This window comes from Caloenas nicobarica, chromosome 7 (genome assembly GCF_036013445.1).
Source record: "Caloenas nicobarica isolate bCalNic1 chromosome 7, bCalNic1.hap1, whole genome shotgun sequence".
Lineage (NCBI taxonomy): Eukaryota > Metazoa > Chordata > Aves > Columbiformes > Columbidae > Caloenas > Caloenas nicobarica.
This window is the reverse complement of record NC_088251.1, coordinates 22,066,698-22,080,774: the sequence shown is the minus strand read 5'-3', so window position 1 is coordinate 22,080,774 and position 14,077 is coordinate 22,066,698. Positions and strand designations below refer to the sequence as shown.

Here is a 14,077-nt window from a genome sequence, read left to right as displayed (position 1 = left end):
CTCGCCTCTCCTGTGGCCAGGGTGGGAGAACTGAATGCGAGCTGGCTCCCCGGCTACGCTGGCATGTATCCTGGATTATTATGTGAGCCATTATCAATTTCAGTTTGAATTAGTAAGTAATGCTGTGAATTGTGACAGCTAGGGGACATACAAAAGTATCATTCTACAGGCTTGGCTGAGAACACTTGGCAAGGGGCAGGACAGAGAGGTGGTGCAAACCTCGTCAGCCAGTCCTGCATAAATCACCATGGCTCACTTTAGGTATCGTTCGATAGTACAAGTGTGACACTGTAAGTGCTAGAAAATATTGAATGAGGTTACTAGTGAATAGCCAGTTTGGTACATAAAGCTGTAATTGTTCTATATAGGCATTAATTTGAAGGATTCAGTTAGAAACACTAATCGTATGTGAGATTCCAAATGTAAACTGGACTTTGTGCCTTAACAGCTCAGGCATTGGTCCATACATGGAACAGGTAAAGGAATGCTCCTGAAAAACCTGCCAAGGGTTTTACACAAGAGTGAACAGGAATTTAGATCAATAGAAATGTAAGAATTGAGTCTGATCTGGGACCTGATGTTTCTCCTTAGTACAGGAGTGTCAAACTGATCTTCACCGGGGGCCACATCAGCCTCACAGTTGCCTTCAAAGGGCCCATTGCAATTTTAGGACTGTATAAATCCTACTGCTACACCCTACAGTCCTAAAATTACGTTCAGCCCTTTGAAGGCAACAACAAGGCTGATGTGGCCCCAAGTGAAAATGGGTTTGACACTCCTGACTTAGTATTTTGCTGGGGTTTCTGTTTTCCTTCCAAGTGCAATCAAGGTCCATCAGTTTTTGAAGATCCTGCAACCAACCTGTTTTCACACCTCTGTCCATTCATTGACTTCAACAAAATTGCTCCTGATAGGGGCATCATCCTAGTGCTCGTTGAATTGAGCAATGGATGACTCTCTTGATCCTACTGGGCATTGGCTCAGCTTACTAGAGAAGTGCCAGTGAGAAGTGGTTGGAACATGGTATAGCAACTCCATTCCTGCAGTCCATCCTGGAGGAAGATTTCTGCTGACTTAAGAGGCAATTTTGTCTCATGGTAAACAGCCAAGATTAAACCTTGTGTCTGTTTCATCTGGGTACTTAACCCTTTGTGAAAGGTCTCCTCTTGCTCTTCTTTCAGCATCAATCCTGAGCTCTTGTCCTAGAGCTTGTTTGTGAAGCCTCATGCCTGTGGCAGTCTGGGACATCCAGCAAAGCCATGCACTGTTGGGAACTGTCTCAGCAACCATGTCTTAGGATGATTTGCATCAGGACAATTGGTGTTGGCCATCTGTGCATGGCTCACTGCTTGTTGTGATGGTGCTCTTGAAGTCACACTAGCATATCAGACATAATGTATTTATACTTTTGATGCACTGAGATCCATTACGTCTAAGGCTAGGTAGACTGAAATGCAAGAGTTAATTAGATGTCATTTGGGGAGTAGCATCTCATAAACCTCAGCAATGGACTTTATTCTCTTATCTCACCTGTAGTGTTGTTAAACAGTTCAACTGTTTCAACTTTTGTTGTTTTAAGACAGATTCTAAAAACAAAAGGAATATTTATTTTCAACTGTACTGTCTTCTGTCCTGTCTGATTTCCCTTCATTGTAGTTTTGTCTGATTCTCCAATGTTTATTTGTAAAGAAACAAGTAACATTGTCTCTCTATCCATCCCTTCAGAGGTCTTCAAGGAATGCGCTCTCTCCAAGTTGTCTCCTTTGGTCTAGAAAATCACCTTTCACTCCGTTTGCAGTGTATAGAACAGGGTTTCTCACATATTCATGTACTGTTAAAGATGCAGTATTTGATTCAGGTCTCACTGGATCTCGTTTTTTCACCCAAATGAAGATTAAAAAAAAAATTTTAAGTCCATGCAGCTTTGGACTCGTTGGAAGTGTCTGACAGTAGGACTGAGGGACTCCCAGATCTTCCACTGAGTTTCTGCCTGACTCTGGGCAAGCTGCATAATCTCTCTCTGTGTGAGTCTCCTGATCTGTAAAGTGCAATTCATTCATATTCATGTTGCGCACAATGATGCTATTAGGCTTAACTGATATGTTTGCAAAGCAGTTCATGGCCTTTGTGAGAAAGATGCTATAGAAATTCTGAATTATAAGGCCAAAAATCTACATTTTAGAATGGAAACCATGCGATCTGCATCTCTAACAGTCCCTTTCTGTGTATTCTTTGCATAATGTTATCCTTCTCTTTCTTCCATTCCCCTACCACCAATTCCTTTAGACTCGGGATATAAGCCCAGAAGAGATAGATTTAAAGAATGAACCTTGGTATAAATTCTTTTCGGAATTGGAGTTTGGGAAACCGGTAAGTTTGATAGTTGCGATGACCAACGAAGTCAACCTTCCTTTTTTTTTTTTCTTTTTTTTTATTTAGTGATTATCACATCTCTTTGCTAGATCCTAAACTTGGAACAGCTGCCTTACTCATTTAAAAATGTGATTATTCATAACATCATCCTGGTACTGATGTAAAGCGGCTGTTCTGTGACCACTTGAAGTATTTTGAAGCCATTTACAAACATTCCACACCTTCCAGCCATATGTATCAACAAGGCAATATTTTTTCACACATCATAGTTCAAAATGCATTTTTGTCGTTAATGTTAGAAGTAATGCCCTGCTCTCATTACTGAAAGTCCTTATTCAGAGCCCTTATTCTCTCTCTGCCTAACAAGATCTAGAATGTCTGATAGGAAGCTTTAAGTCAAGGAGAATCATTCATTTATTCCTGGCTTTGGCGTATAAACTGTAGGTCAGTAATTTCCAGCTGTCCAGAAACAGATCATGATCCTGTTTCCTGCTCATTTCCATATGCGTGTAACTGCCCCGTTGCCTAAATGGCCTGCATCAGCCTGTGTTAAATACCTCTTGCCATTCCCTGAAACCAAAGGAGTCTTTTCAAATGGAGCTGTGTCGTTACGTGTGCAGGAGAAAAAAAAAAAAAAAAAGCCTCGATTTCCCACTTGGGAAAAAGATGAAGCAAAGCTTGATTATTCAATAGGACAAAGGACGTTTTGATGGAGGGAACACATCAGTGGTCATGGCTACTGGAAAAAAATGTGACTTTAAAGCATTTTGTGGCCTGGTTCTTACTGACTAAACCCTATTAACTTCATTATTAAATACTGTTTAATAAATTATTCTTACTGCACCAGGAAGTCAGTAACAGCCTGTCACATCTATTCAAGTATAATGGTTGTTTCTACTTGAGGTCAGTTATCAAATGCCCATGCTCACCATTTTTGAGTGCTGCTGAGATTTCACTGCATGTACAAAAAACCCCACAAATACATTTTAAGATTCACTATTGGTTTTAAAGGCAATTGCATATGGCCATCAGAGGGCAGGTTTTCTTTAAATCTAGTCTTTGTTCTCTCTTCTCACAGAAGTGGCAGAATTCTTTAGCATAGAATGTAGCTGCCTGAGGTTGGGTGCCCAGTCTGATCTCATCATAAAAATAGTGTAATTTTTGCTGAAAAACAGACACATACAGTAGTTGAGTAGGCTGTTCTGTCATAGAAAATGTATATATTTTATAGCTGTGGGCCTTCTATCCTAAGCTAAAGAAGGAACTTCAACAGCATTTGAGATGAAACTCCATAACATTTAGGCAGTAAAAATCAGGTAAATTCCACCTCACTGAGGCTTTCAAGCAATGTCAGCCTAAGGATTTAACCCCTCACAAATTGTCATGGTTTAAGATTTCCACAAAGTGAGAAGAAACCTGCTTCTCTTTGCTGCCGTGTAATTAGTAGCCATACACTCTTGCAGTGAATGAAGGTATGTCACCTCTAAGATTCTTTGAGTTAGTGTAAGTTAATGGAAAATGTGTCAGAGAAAGGAGAACATTTATGCCCTCAGGCCTTTCTAGAAGTGAGGATATATCTGTTCCTCCGAAATGTGTGTTTCTGCTTTCGGTCATGCAGCCTTGGCCTTTCTTCAGAAGAGGGCATCTCAGGCTGCACCAGCAATCCAGCTCTCATTCAACAGACCATCTGTCTTGGTTCCCCACCTTGCCCGGGGCACTGTTAAGGGCTGCTTTCTTACAGCTTGTCTTGCAATGATAGCCCATGTAACTTGCTCTAGCTCCAAAGCTGTACAACTGTGCTCCCTGATCAACAATGCCAACCCATGGTCACGGTACTATGTACATAGTGCTTTGGCATTACATCAGGCACTTGAACTGAGGATGTCATCTCAGACTTTTATAGCTACCTGCTCTGGAACATGACAAATTCAGCAAAGCTTCATCACCAGAGCCAAAAGAGCGTGCTTTGTGTAGCTTTGTTTACTCAGCTCACATGAGGACCAGATTTTTGTGACCAGCCTAGTGGCTAAGCCCCATGCCTAATCAGAGCATTTTAATTGACATTTACCATTGCCTGAGATTTTTCAAAGATTCTCTGATTGTCTCAGCTTCTTTTTCCAATGCTAGAGATAATGTGTAATTCTACAGGATGACTTCCCCTGGCTTTCTGACTTTGCTTGCAGCTATATGACATGGGCAGGAAAATCTTTTGTAAAAGGAAGCAGAGGTTTCTTGTGAGCCTGTGAGTGTTGCTCTCCAGAGACACTAGAATGACCAGAGCAGGGCTTTGCCCTTTGAGGAAAGGCTGTGCCATGTCCTTCAGTGACTCAGAGGCAATCTAATTGCAGCAGTCAGTATGGACACGCAGGATGATACTGAGCTTACCAACCAACAGGGCTTATTTCACAAAATAAGAACAAGGACTCTGAGCATATCGGTGAGAGGTGCATATCTGGTGGAATTAGGATATTAGCATGACATTGTTTGGATAGGAGTGTCAGAACAATGATCTTTCACTTGGAATAATCCTCCCTGATATTTACATGTGCATTCAAACAGGAAAATCCTATTTTGAAATGGGCACCTTCGCCTATAGGATGAATTTAAAATAACTAGTTCCCAAACTTCCATGTGTCCCACTCTCTCCACCAAAAGCCCCACAAAAAACCTCCCAAACCAGTGAAATAAAAAATAACGACTCTGCATTCTCATTGCCCCACAATGCCACCACTGGAAATTCAGCCATTTGTTCACATGGTATGTATTCATAGTCTGGTGGGGGTGGGAAAAATTCTCCCTTTTCTTTATCAAAGGCACTTGTTTTACCTTTCCTTTTAAAAAGAAGAATGAGCAAAACAAATGCTTTTTTATGACTGTGTGTTTTTTCCCCCATTTTGTTTTGGTTTTGTGTTAAGAATGCTTTAACCACCAGCTGTGGGCTCTCTCTCAAGAGTCCAAAATCCCTTAGAGCACCTTGCAAAAATAAAAATTTCCTCAAACGCTACTGAAAACAGCCCCTCCCAGACTGCATGTATTCTCTCTTTTGCCTCCCATGATCTCTTGATATTTGTGCTATAGCAGATTTATCCCTCTTTCTATCTTTCTCTGTTGTGATTGTTTTTTTAATTTTTTTCAGTGTTGATGCAAATCCCCTATTGTACTCCCCCTCTGTTCTAATTCAGTTTCCATATTCTCTGTGATGTCTTTCCTTATCTTCATTTCCTCATTTCCTTCCTCTGCTTTCCATCAGCCTCCAAAAAAGATTTGGGATTATACTCCTGGAGATTGCTCTATCCTTACTAGAGAGGATAGAAAGGTAATTGTCTCACATATGTTGTACTACAGCATCTAGCGCGTATGTATGTGTGTATGTGATTTTCTTTTTCTTTTTTTTGTAGTATTGCTTGGGTTTTGTGTGCTTATGAGTGATTTTTTTTTTTTTTTTAATTGGGCTTGAGCTCATCAGCCTAACAATTAAGTAGCTAGTAAATTGATTTAATAAACAATTCTTAAAACATAATCAGCTGTAATTTAGAGTGGTTTTGCTATCTTGACTTGCAATGATAATTATACTAACAGCATATTGCATATTGTTACAGTATCTTTATTTTTTTTTTGCAGGTGGGTTTTATAACTTGGTTTGTGAAATAGATTCTAGCAGGCCTGTGCATCTCTTAATTTTGAACGTTAAATGCCTAAACTATTTCCTCTGTGATGATTCAAAGATGATTAATTACTTGTGAATTTCTGTGTATTGTCCATAGCATCTTTGTCTTTTTTCGATTACAAAGGCTCACTTTTTTTTTTTAATTAACATTCCTTTGGTTTCCTCTAACCCTAAGCATTATTTTCCCATTCTTCTTCTCCTTCTTTAACCAGACTGATCTAGAAAAAGACCTCTACCTCTACCAGACTGAGTTAGAGGCAGATTTAGAAAAAATGGAGAAGCTTTATAAAGCGCCACATAAAAAGCCACAGAAGGTATTTCCTATTCTTTTCATGCTGCCAATCCCTGTTTCCAAACTCTCTGCTCTAATCTATTCACTGCTGGATGATTATTAAATGAGGTTGGGATAAATAATGGTTCTGACCGTTCTGACTGCATGGCTTGCTGTGTCGCTGTCAGAAATAATAGAAGGTGATGCTGAGAATCCGGCTTGAAATCCATTTCAGATACAGTGATTTCCTCTCTCCGCGATTCCCTTTCAGCTGCTCCCCACCCCCGTCCCCCTTTTGGGTTTTGAATTCAGTGTCTGCAAAAAACCCTCTCTATTTTTCACATGAATAGGCAGCAGCAATCAGCTTAAAATTCTTGGTTGGCGTCACGTCATCATCTCGTGCCTTTCAAGCGTGTTGCCATCTACCCTCCCTTCATACAAGCCCTGCTCTCTGCTAGGAGCTCACGCCTACCCAAGATTTGGATATTCCCAAGAGATTTTGCACAATTTTCCTTATGCTGCACCTTGCCATGGCCTTCTAGGAAGGTCAGCTGCTGCTGCTGCTGCTGTTTCGAGGGTCTGCAGGACTCGAACCATGAAATGATAGATTAAATTGGTAACACGTCATTTTTTCTATTTTTTTTCTGTTGTGGATGATTTTTTTTGAAGCTGCGGCATTTCACCAGGACTTGAAAAAACTGCTTTTTCAAACCCAAGGTTTGCTTTTTCTTACTACAAAGGAATCCTCATATAGATGAGGACACACCAAACAGACCATTTCTGTTTTTTAAATAACGTGCTTAGGAAGTGTTAGATGGATTTAAAGCAAGCGGATAAGAGCTGGCTTTTGCTATTGAACCTGTGCAGCTGGTATTGCTTCTCTTAAATAAGGAAACTGAACTGAAACATTGCTTTTCTTGTTAGTGCTTTGATTTTTTTTTTCATGCTGAGGAATGTATTGTGCGGTAGAAATGTAATATACCTTTAAAGCAAATGCTGGCAGTGACTGGTTGAGGGAAAAGCTTGGGGAAATAATTATAAGCATGTGTCTCCTGGTCATGGCCCAGCTGGTTATCTCTTCTTGCTTTTGGCTTTATTCACAATGACTCATTTGCAGACAAAAGAATAGGCGCTGGGGAAAGGCATCGCTGTGCTAAAAAACCTGTCACTGCCCTGAAGGAACTCGGGAAAATTGTCGCTTTTCTGCAAAGACATTGACAGCTTAAATTGCATTTAGACTTAAACCTCAATGTCTCCGAAAGGCTAATATTCAAGCAATAGATGGAAAATTACTTAAGCAAGCCTTTTTATTTCTCATCACATGTAAGTGTGTATCAATGACTCCTTTGTTTGGACTTTTGCAGAATACAGCAGGTGGTACGCCTCTGGAAACTTCTACAGACCGTTCCTAGTAAGTTTTCCAATTGCTTTTTTTGTTTCTTTTACAATTTGAGGGCATGTAGGACAGGGTTTAGGGCATTGGAAATGGGTTGGCTTTATTTTTTGGTGATGGATATAGGCAAATGCATGTACCATGAGAATGATACACATGCTTTAGATGAGTCCTGGTACAATATCTGGTTTTTGGCTTGAATTAATTTTGAAGTGATTACATGAGTAATTGCATTGTCTAGAAGAGAATTGCTGATTGTGTTGAGTAGTGACTTTAAAAAAAAAAAAAGAAAAAGAAGAAAAACAAAACCACAGACCTTTAACTCCACCTTGATGAAGTTCATAAATTGACTGTAATTTCATGCAAGTAACTTTATTGCATGGAATAAATGTAGTTTGTTTCTGTTACACATGCATGATAGATTGGTTTCTGTTAGATATTCTGTTATGCGCACCAGATCAAACAGATGCTGCTGATGGAGGGCAAGGATTTTCCAGCTGCCAGGAAGGGAACAGTGGTAGCAGTAATGATATTTCTCAAAGATCTAATGTGGCACTGCTTTTCTGGAGGAATACATAATAAAAAGTATACTCTGTCTAAATGAGTTGTACATGGAGCTGGTTTGTTTTAAAAGAGGAACACACAAAAAGTATCTAAAGCAAGATACTGAGCTCTGCTGAGTTACTCAAGCCATAGAGCCAGCTCCTACTGTGAACTACTGCTCCTTGTAATTGGACTGAGTGCTTAACATTGTCGGTAGGGACAGTGATCCCTCCTGTGTGGATGGTTTGTTAGGAAAGGCATGTTCTTCTCCAGATGCCCATTAGTATCACATGTGTTCACCTCCCCTCTGGTGCTGTCTTGGAGGTCTCCTGTCCTTCTTTCAACTCAGTTCCCTTCTGTCTGTGATCATTCTGCTGGGAAACTTGCACACTGATGCATTTTGTCAGCTGTTCCTATGACTGTTTAGTTTTGTTTTGGTAGGGAGCGAGCAGTAAAATAAGTGGAAATCTCAGAGATTAGCATAAAAGAATAGCTTATATTTGCCAAAGACTGGTAAGGTTTCTGCCCATGGCATTTCTGTCTGTGCCCTTTCTGACACTGCCCAAAGCATGCAGGAGTGCCAGCGTCTGAGCCGGTGGAGGGAAAGCTACCTGGGTAGGCTGGGAATGGGACAGAACAGTGAGGCCTGGTGGAGTCACACATTTTCCTCTGCCTTTAGAGAGCAGGGAGAAAAGACACCTGGAGTTTGTCTTTTTTGCAGTGTTGCTCTTTCTTATTTTCACCTGACTCTGATCTTGCAGACTGCTGCCCTAATACAGTACTGCCTGCTGGCCCTAAGAAGGGAGCAATTGGTAAAGAGACTGCCAAATTCCTCCTCCTCTGCCCCAGCTGTATTCCCAAAGAAGGATCATCTTAATCCTTTGGTTTTTAACAGCTAGGCTAGAATGCTTTTACCTCCCAGGTGAGGAACATCAGGGCAGTCATTCCTTGCAGCAACTGGCAGGGCTTCCTCAGGAACCTGACAGAGAGAGGCACTGGGATAAGCCGCATACGACACAGCAGCTCTGTAGCTACGGCTCTGTTTAAGCATTGCCTACGTTGAAAATGTGACAGTATTCCCTTTTTCTTTCGTGGTGCTTTTCACAATCTGTTACTCCAGAAAATAATTGGAGACTGCAAATGACCAGGTTTTACTTGCCTGGAAATTAGAATCTTCTTTGTGATCCAGGCATTGTGTAATTCCACCTCCGTAGCCAGTCCTCTGATGTATTTGAAAGCTCTCTCTTTACCCCATAAGTACAGCATCTGTCCAAAATAAACAGATGCATGTACAAATTTATCCACAACAAGGAGGTGTAAGCACAAGTATTTACACACTCATATAGATTTGAATCACTCATAGACATCAGGATGTAAACCAGCTTTCAAAGTGTTTCTATGAAGTGGCAAATGCCCTAATTTTTTTAGTTTTTCAAACTTTACAGCAGTCATACTTTGGCCCCAGAATAGCTTTTTTCTTATTCTGAAGAGCCTGGTTAAGCACAAGAGCTGGTATCAGATGAGCTTAGCTTTTAGGAAAACATTGTCTGCCTGATTGCTCAATAAGTCTTTTGTACCTGGGAAGGCCATTTATACCATGGCATTGTCAGTTATTTTTTTAGAGAGAAGAGGGTGACATCTAGAAATCAGATGTGGGGGCGTACTTGTGCTTAGATTCATGACTGAGGAAGGGGATTTGTAATAAATGCTCAGTCTTTGAAAGACTAAGAAACTAAAATTATACTCATTTTAACAGCATTTTGTTTATATATCTGCATGGTAGACCTAGAGTCCAGGGTTTTCCATTCTCTGTAGTAGAAGCCTGAGGCAAAGCTGAACAGAAAAACTGTGCACATTTGGGAATTTTGTTGGCATTTAAAACAGTAGTGTCTATAGCCCTGTACTGTTGTTTCTGTGCATAGTCCCTCACTGATGGGCTTGAGAAATTGCTCTGGGAGTCCTGAACAATAGTGTTTACGGGGAGGCTGAATGGGTTGAGATGAACTCCTGAACAGCTGTGCTTTGTAAGGAGGGGACAGGCATGGCTAGTGTTTAAGGACAGAGGACTGGGAGCTGAAAGTTATTTGTGCTGCTTCCAGCTAGCCAGTTAATTTCTTTGGGTCTGCAAAGAAATCAAGCATCTGCTCTGTGACTCGGTTGTCTCATCAGTAAAATAAAGGAGGAGTGCTTTCCTGCCGCCTCTTTTCTGGGGGACTGAGCTGGAAGAGTTCCCTCGGATGGAGAATGCTGTGGTAGTGCCAAACCTAGAACATTATCACAATGTATTCATAACCTGCTCATTCAGCACCAGTTCTTCACACGCAGTCTATTCTGGGTTTACAAGTGGTGTTTTCTCCAACTTTGCATTAAGCTCTCAGCAAACAGAAATGACCCAGCAGTGTCCCTCCCCCTTTTTTGTGTTTTCCAGCTCCGCATATTCACCCAGCTACCATGCAGTGAAGAGAGAGTCAGAAACAGCACTGGGGGACCCTGCTGCCTTGGAGAATGAAAGGCAGATTTACAAGAGTGTGCTGGAAGGTGGAGATATCCCGTTCCAGGGGCTGAGTGGTCTTAAACGACCTTCTAGCTCTGCTTCCACAAAAGGTAGGTGGTCAGGGCACTAACTACTACTCCTTTCTGCACAGAGTGTCTAAAGCCAGATGATATGGGGCAAACTGCTGTAGGATTTAGAGTCCTGTTCAAGACAGCTGAGGTTTCCTCTGTCCCTCCTCTTTGCCATCCATGATTTTCCCTCCTTTTTTCTCAGCCCACATTGGCCAATGTTTTTCATGACCCCTTTACCTGATCTAGGTTCCTCTTCCCAACAGGGACCAGCTCCCTCCATCCAGCTCCTCAGCCACACCACACACCCTCATGTTCTTCCTCGAGGCTGCTTAGGGGCTGGCCTTGCTACCCATCCGCTCCCACCGCCTTGCCACGCTAGAGCCCTTCCTTGCTTTTTCTGCTCTCCCTGCTGCAGTATCTCAGCAGGCTGCACCATGTCTGCTGACCTGGCTACCCTGGTGTAGCTGGCGCCATGTGCTCCACAGCCTCCTGCCTGCAAGGGGTGTGCAAAGAATGCGTGGGACACTGAACCAGCAATGCCTGGCAGCTCTGAGAGAGAGAGGCAGCAGGGACCACTGCATCTCCTCCCCTTTCCTCCCCCCATCCTGAGCTCTCTAGAAGATTAGGATGAGGAGCCTGACTCCCATTAGGGAGTTGTACTTGGGAGTGTATCTCTGAGCCAACTTCAACCTAAAAATGGCTCGAGATGGGGAGAAAGACTGGGGAAGGAATGCATTTGGTTTCTGAACTGCTCTCCCTAAAAATAGTACATCACACCAAAAAGGTCCCTGTCTCCATTTTCCGGCTGATTTTCAGCATTATGTCAGGCTGTAGGGCAGAGAGTCAAACTGGATCTGAACAAAAAAATCTATTCCAGCAGTTATTGTTTCCCAAACTGCAGTTGAACCTGAGTGGTTATTTTGACATTTGAGTTTTTGAACTCAAATCAGAAACAGACCTAAAAACTGCAGTCTAAGATGAACCCAGACTGGAACTAACTTTAAAAAAAAAAAAAAAAAAAGTCCCGATCTGACTCCTTGGTTTTTAAAGCAAACATAGCTAACCACTTTGTCTCAAGGATGCTCAGCTTACTCCTGGTATGGGGAATCTAAGCAGGCAGCTCTTGGGCAAGGCCAGCTGATGTGGCATGGTTCTGCTAGCTGCTGATTGTCTCCTCCCTCTCAGGAATAAACTGTTTGGCAAGCACTGTGGTGAGACCATACTAGGTGTGATTACAGGCCTGGTATTAAGCCATTTTTGCAGTGTTAGTGCCTCTGCATTCTTCCTGACACCCTGATCCTGCCCAGAGTTCAGATACCCTTTTCCATGATGCTGCGGCTTCCCTGGAAGCTGATGATGCTTAGCACTTTTTAGGAGGGTACCTTCAAAGTGCTCCAGATCTGCTTCTGTCCAAGCCTCTCATTTTAGAGATGTTAGCAGCACTTCGCCTACTCCTGTAAGCGCGGCTTGTTGTGCAGTTTCTTCCTGCTTTTCTTTATGTTTTGGAACTTTATTTCTTTAATGTGCATTTTATGAAATGCAAGCATGTTCTTTCTCCTTTCTCAATAGCTTTCTAGCACTTAAGCTAACAGGTTGTATTTATTTCATTCTGCATGCTTACCAGTGGATCGTAAAGGTGGGAATGCTCATATGACTGCACCCTCTTCAGTTAATAGCCGAACCTTTAACGCTAGTCATACCGGTATGTTAGGTCACGCATGTAAACATAAGAAGCCCTTATCAGCTGCAAAAGCCTGCATTACTGAAATCCTCCCTTCTAAATTCAAACCCAAACTAGCAGCTCCAGCTGCTCTTGTGCAGGACAAGAAGGGTATCTTGCTGTCTCATGAGAAAGCTCAAAGCTGCGAAAACCTTCGTAGCTCCATTACCTTGTTTGATAATAAAAAAGCTTTCATGGTAGATGTAGGGGAAAGCATAGAAAACATGTTGATGAAGTCGAAGCAGGAGTACACCATCAAATCGGGCAGTACCATGAGCCTGCAGGAGTATGGCACCAACTCTAGGAAAGCCTACCTGTTCCATGCCTCCAGGAAGAGTGGGATGGAGTTTACAATGCTGTATAAAGACATGCACCAGATCAACCGGTCCAGGATCCATTTGGGCCCGGTCTCCTCCTGCAGTGTGAGGGATATTGCATCTCAGTTTGAGAATGAAGCCAAGGATAGGATGGAGCACAGCCTTAGTCGAGAGGATTCAGAGCAGATCCCCAAACACACCGTTTCCTCCCGTATCAGTGCCTTCGAGCAGCTGATCCAGAGATCCCGATCAATGCCCTCACTTGACTTTTCCACCGGACAAAACAAGTTCACTGCTTTTCTCCAGTCTAAAACTTGTCTGAGTTCTGCCTACTCTGCAGAGTTCCTTCTGGACTTGCCAAAAGCACACCAAGAAGAGAAGGATGCTGCCAGCTTGGCAGATAAATCCTCCCACTCCTGCAGCAACGTGGAGGACACAGCTTCAGATGTCAGTGATGCCATCCCTATGGAGACACTTTCAGCTTGCACAGATGAGATAGATCTCCTCTCAAACGCATCCAATGACAGTGGCAGCAGCAGCAGCAACCTCAATGGGCCTCAGAAGCATAAAATCAACAGATGCAAAGGGTCATGCCCAGCTTCCTACACCAGGTTCACTACCATCCGAAGGCATGAGCAGCAGCAGGCCTCCAGGAACCCTGATTCCAAAGGGGATGTCTATGGGGAGAGGCACATGCTCCCCAGAAACGTCTACCTTATGAGCCCGCTTCCCTTCCGATTGAAAAAGCCGTTCCAACACAAATCCTGCAGGACTCCACCCCCAGCCTGCCCGGGAAGCCCGTCAGCGCCCAGCCTGGACAACCCAGATGACCCCATCCAGCTGCCGGGGAGCGCAGGAGACAAGAGTCACCGCTCCCAGCACCAGCTGTGCTCCAGAAGCAGGCCGCTAGCCCCGCGGCGCCTGTCTTCCTTTGACATTGTGGAGAGGCTTGGCTACTTCCCCAGCACGGGATCTAGCCGAGATAGCTTCATGGGCCGGGCTGACACTCCTGACTCCTTAAACAATGGGAACCCTGTTCCATATGCCCTCTGTCACAGCCTGGACACAAACAACAACCCGCAAAGTGAACTTGGGACGTACCTAGGAGGTGGCTTTTTGTGTTCTTTACCAGTGTTCCTTTATCTGTCTTCTTGCTTTCCTTTCTCCTCCCCTTTTCTCCCACAACCCTTGCATTTTTACTCCCTACATTTGCATCCCCTGACTCTCT

General features: G+C 42.9%; 1 protein-coding gene across 41 annotated transcripts in view; it reads left to right on the top strand.

The window, feature by feature from the left end:
- SORBS1 (sorbin and SH3 domain containing 1) overlaps nt 1-14,077 on the top strand; it is a 148,026-nt gene that overhangs the window by 111,572 nt on the left and 22,377 nt on the right. For 38 of the 41 annotated variants that reach the window (XM_065638382.1, XM_065638383.1, XM_065638385.1 and 35 more), the window contains 5 exons: nt 2,287-2,370; nt 5,624-5,689; nt 6,253-6,354; nt 7,676-7,722; nt 10,676-10,851. In XM_065638382.1, the coding sequence (XP_065494454.1) occupies nt 2,287-2,370; nt 5,624-5,689; nt 6,253-6,354; nt 7,676-7,722; nt 10,676-10,851 (475 nt within the window). The remainder of the gene's footprint in view (nt 1-2,286; nt 2,371-5,623; nt 5,690-6,252; nt 6,355-7,675; nt 7,723-10,675; nt 10,852-14,077) is intronic. The other 3 variants (XM_065638371.1, XM_065638374.1, XM_065638380.1) reach the window with 3 other exon arrangements.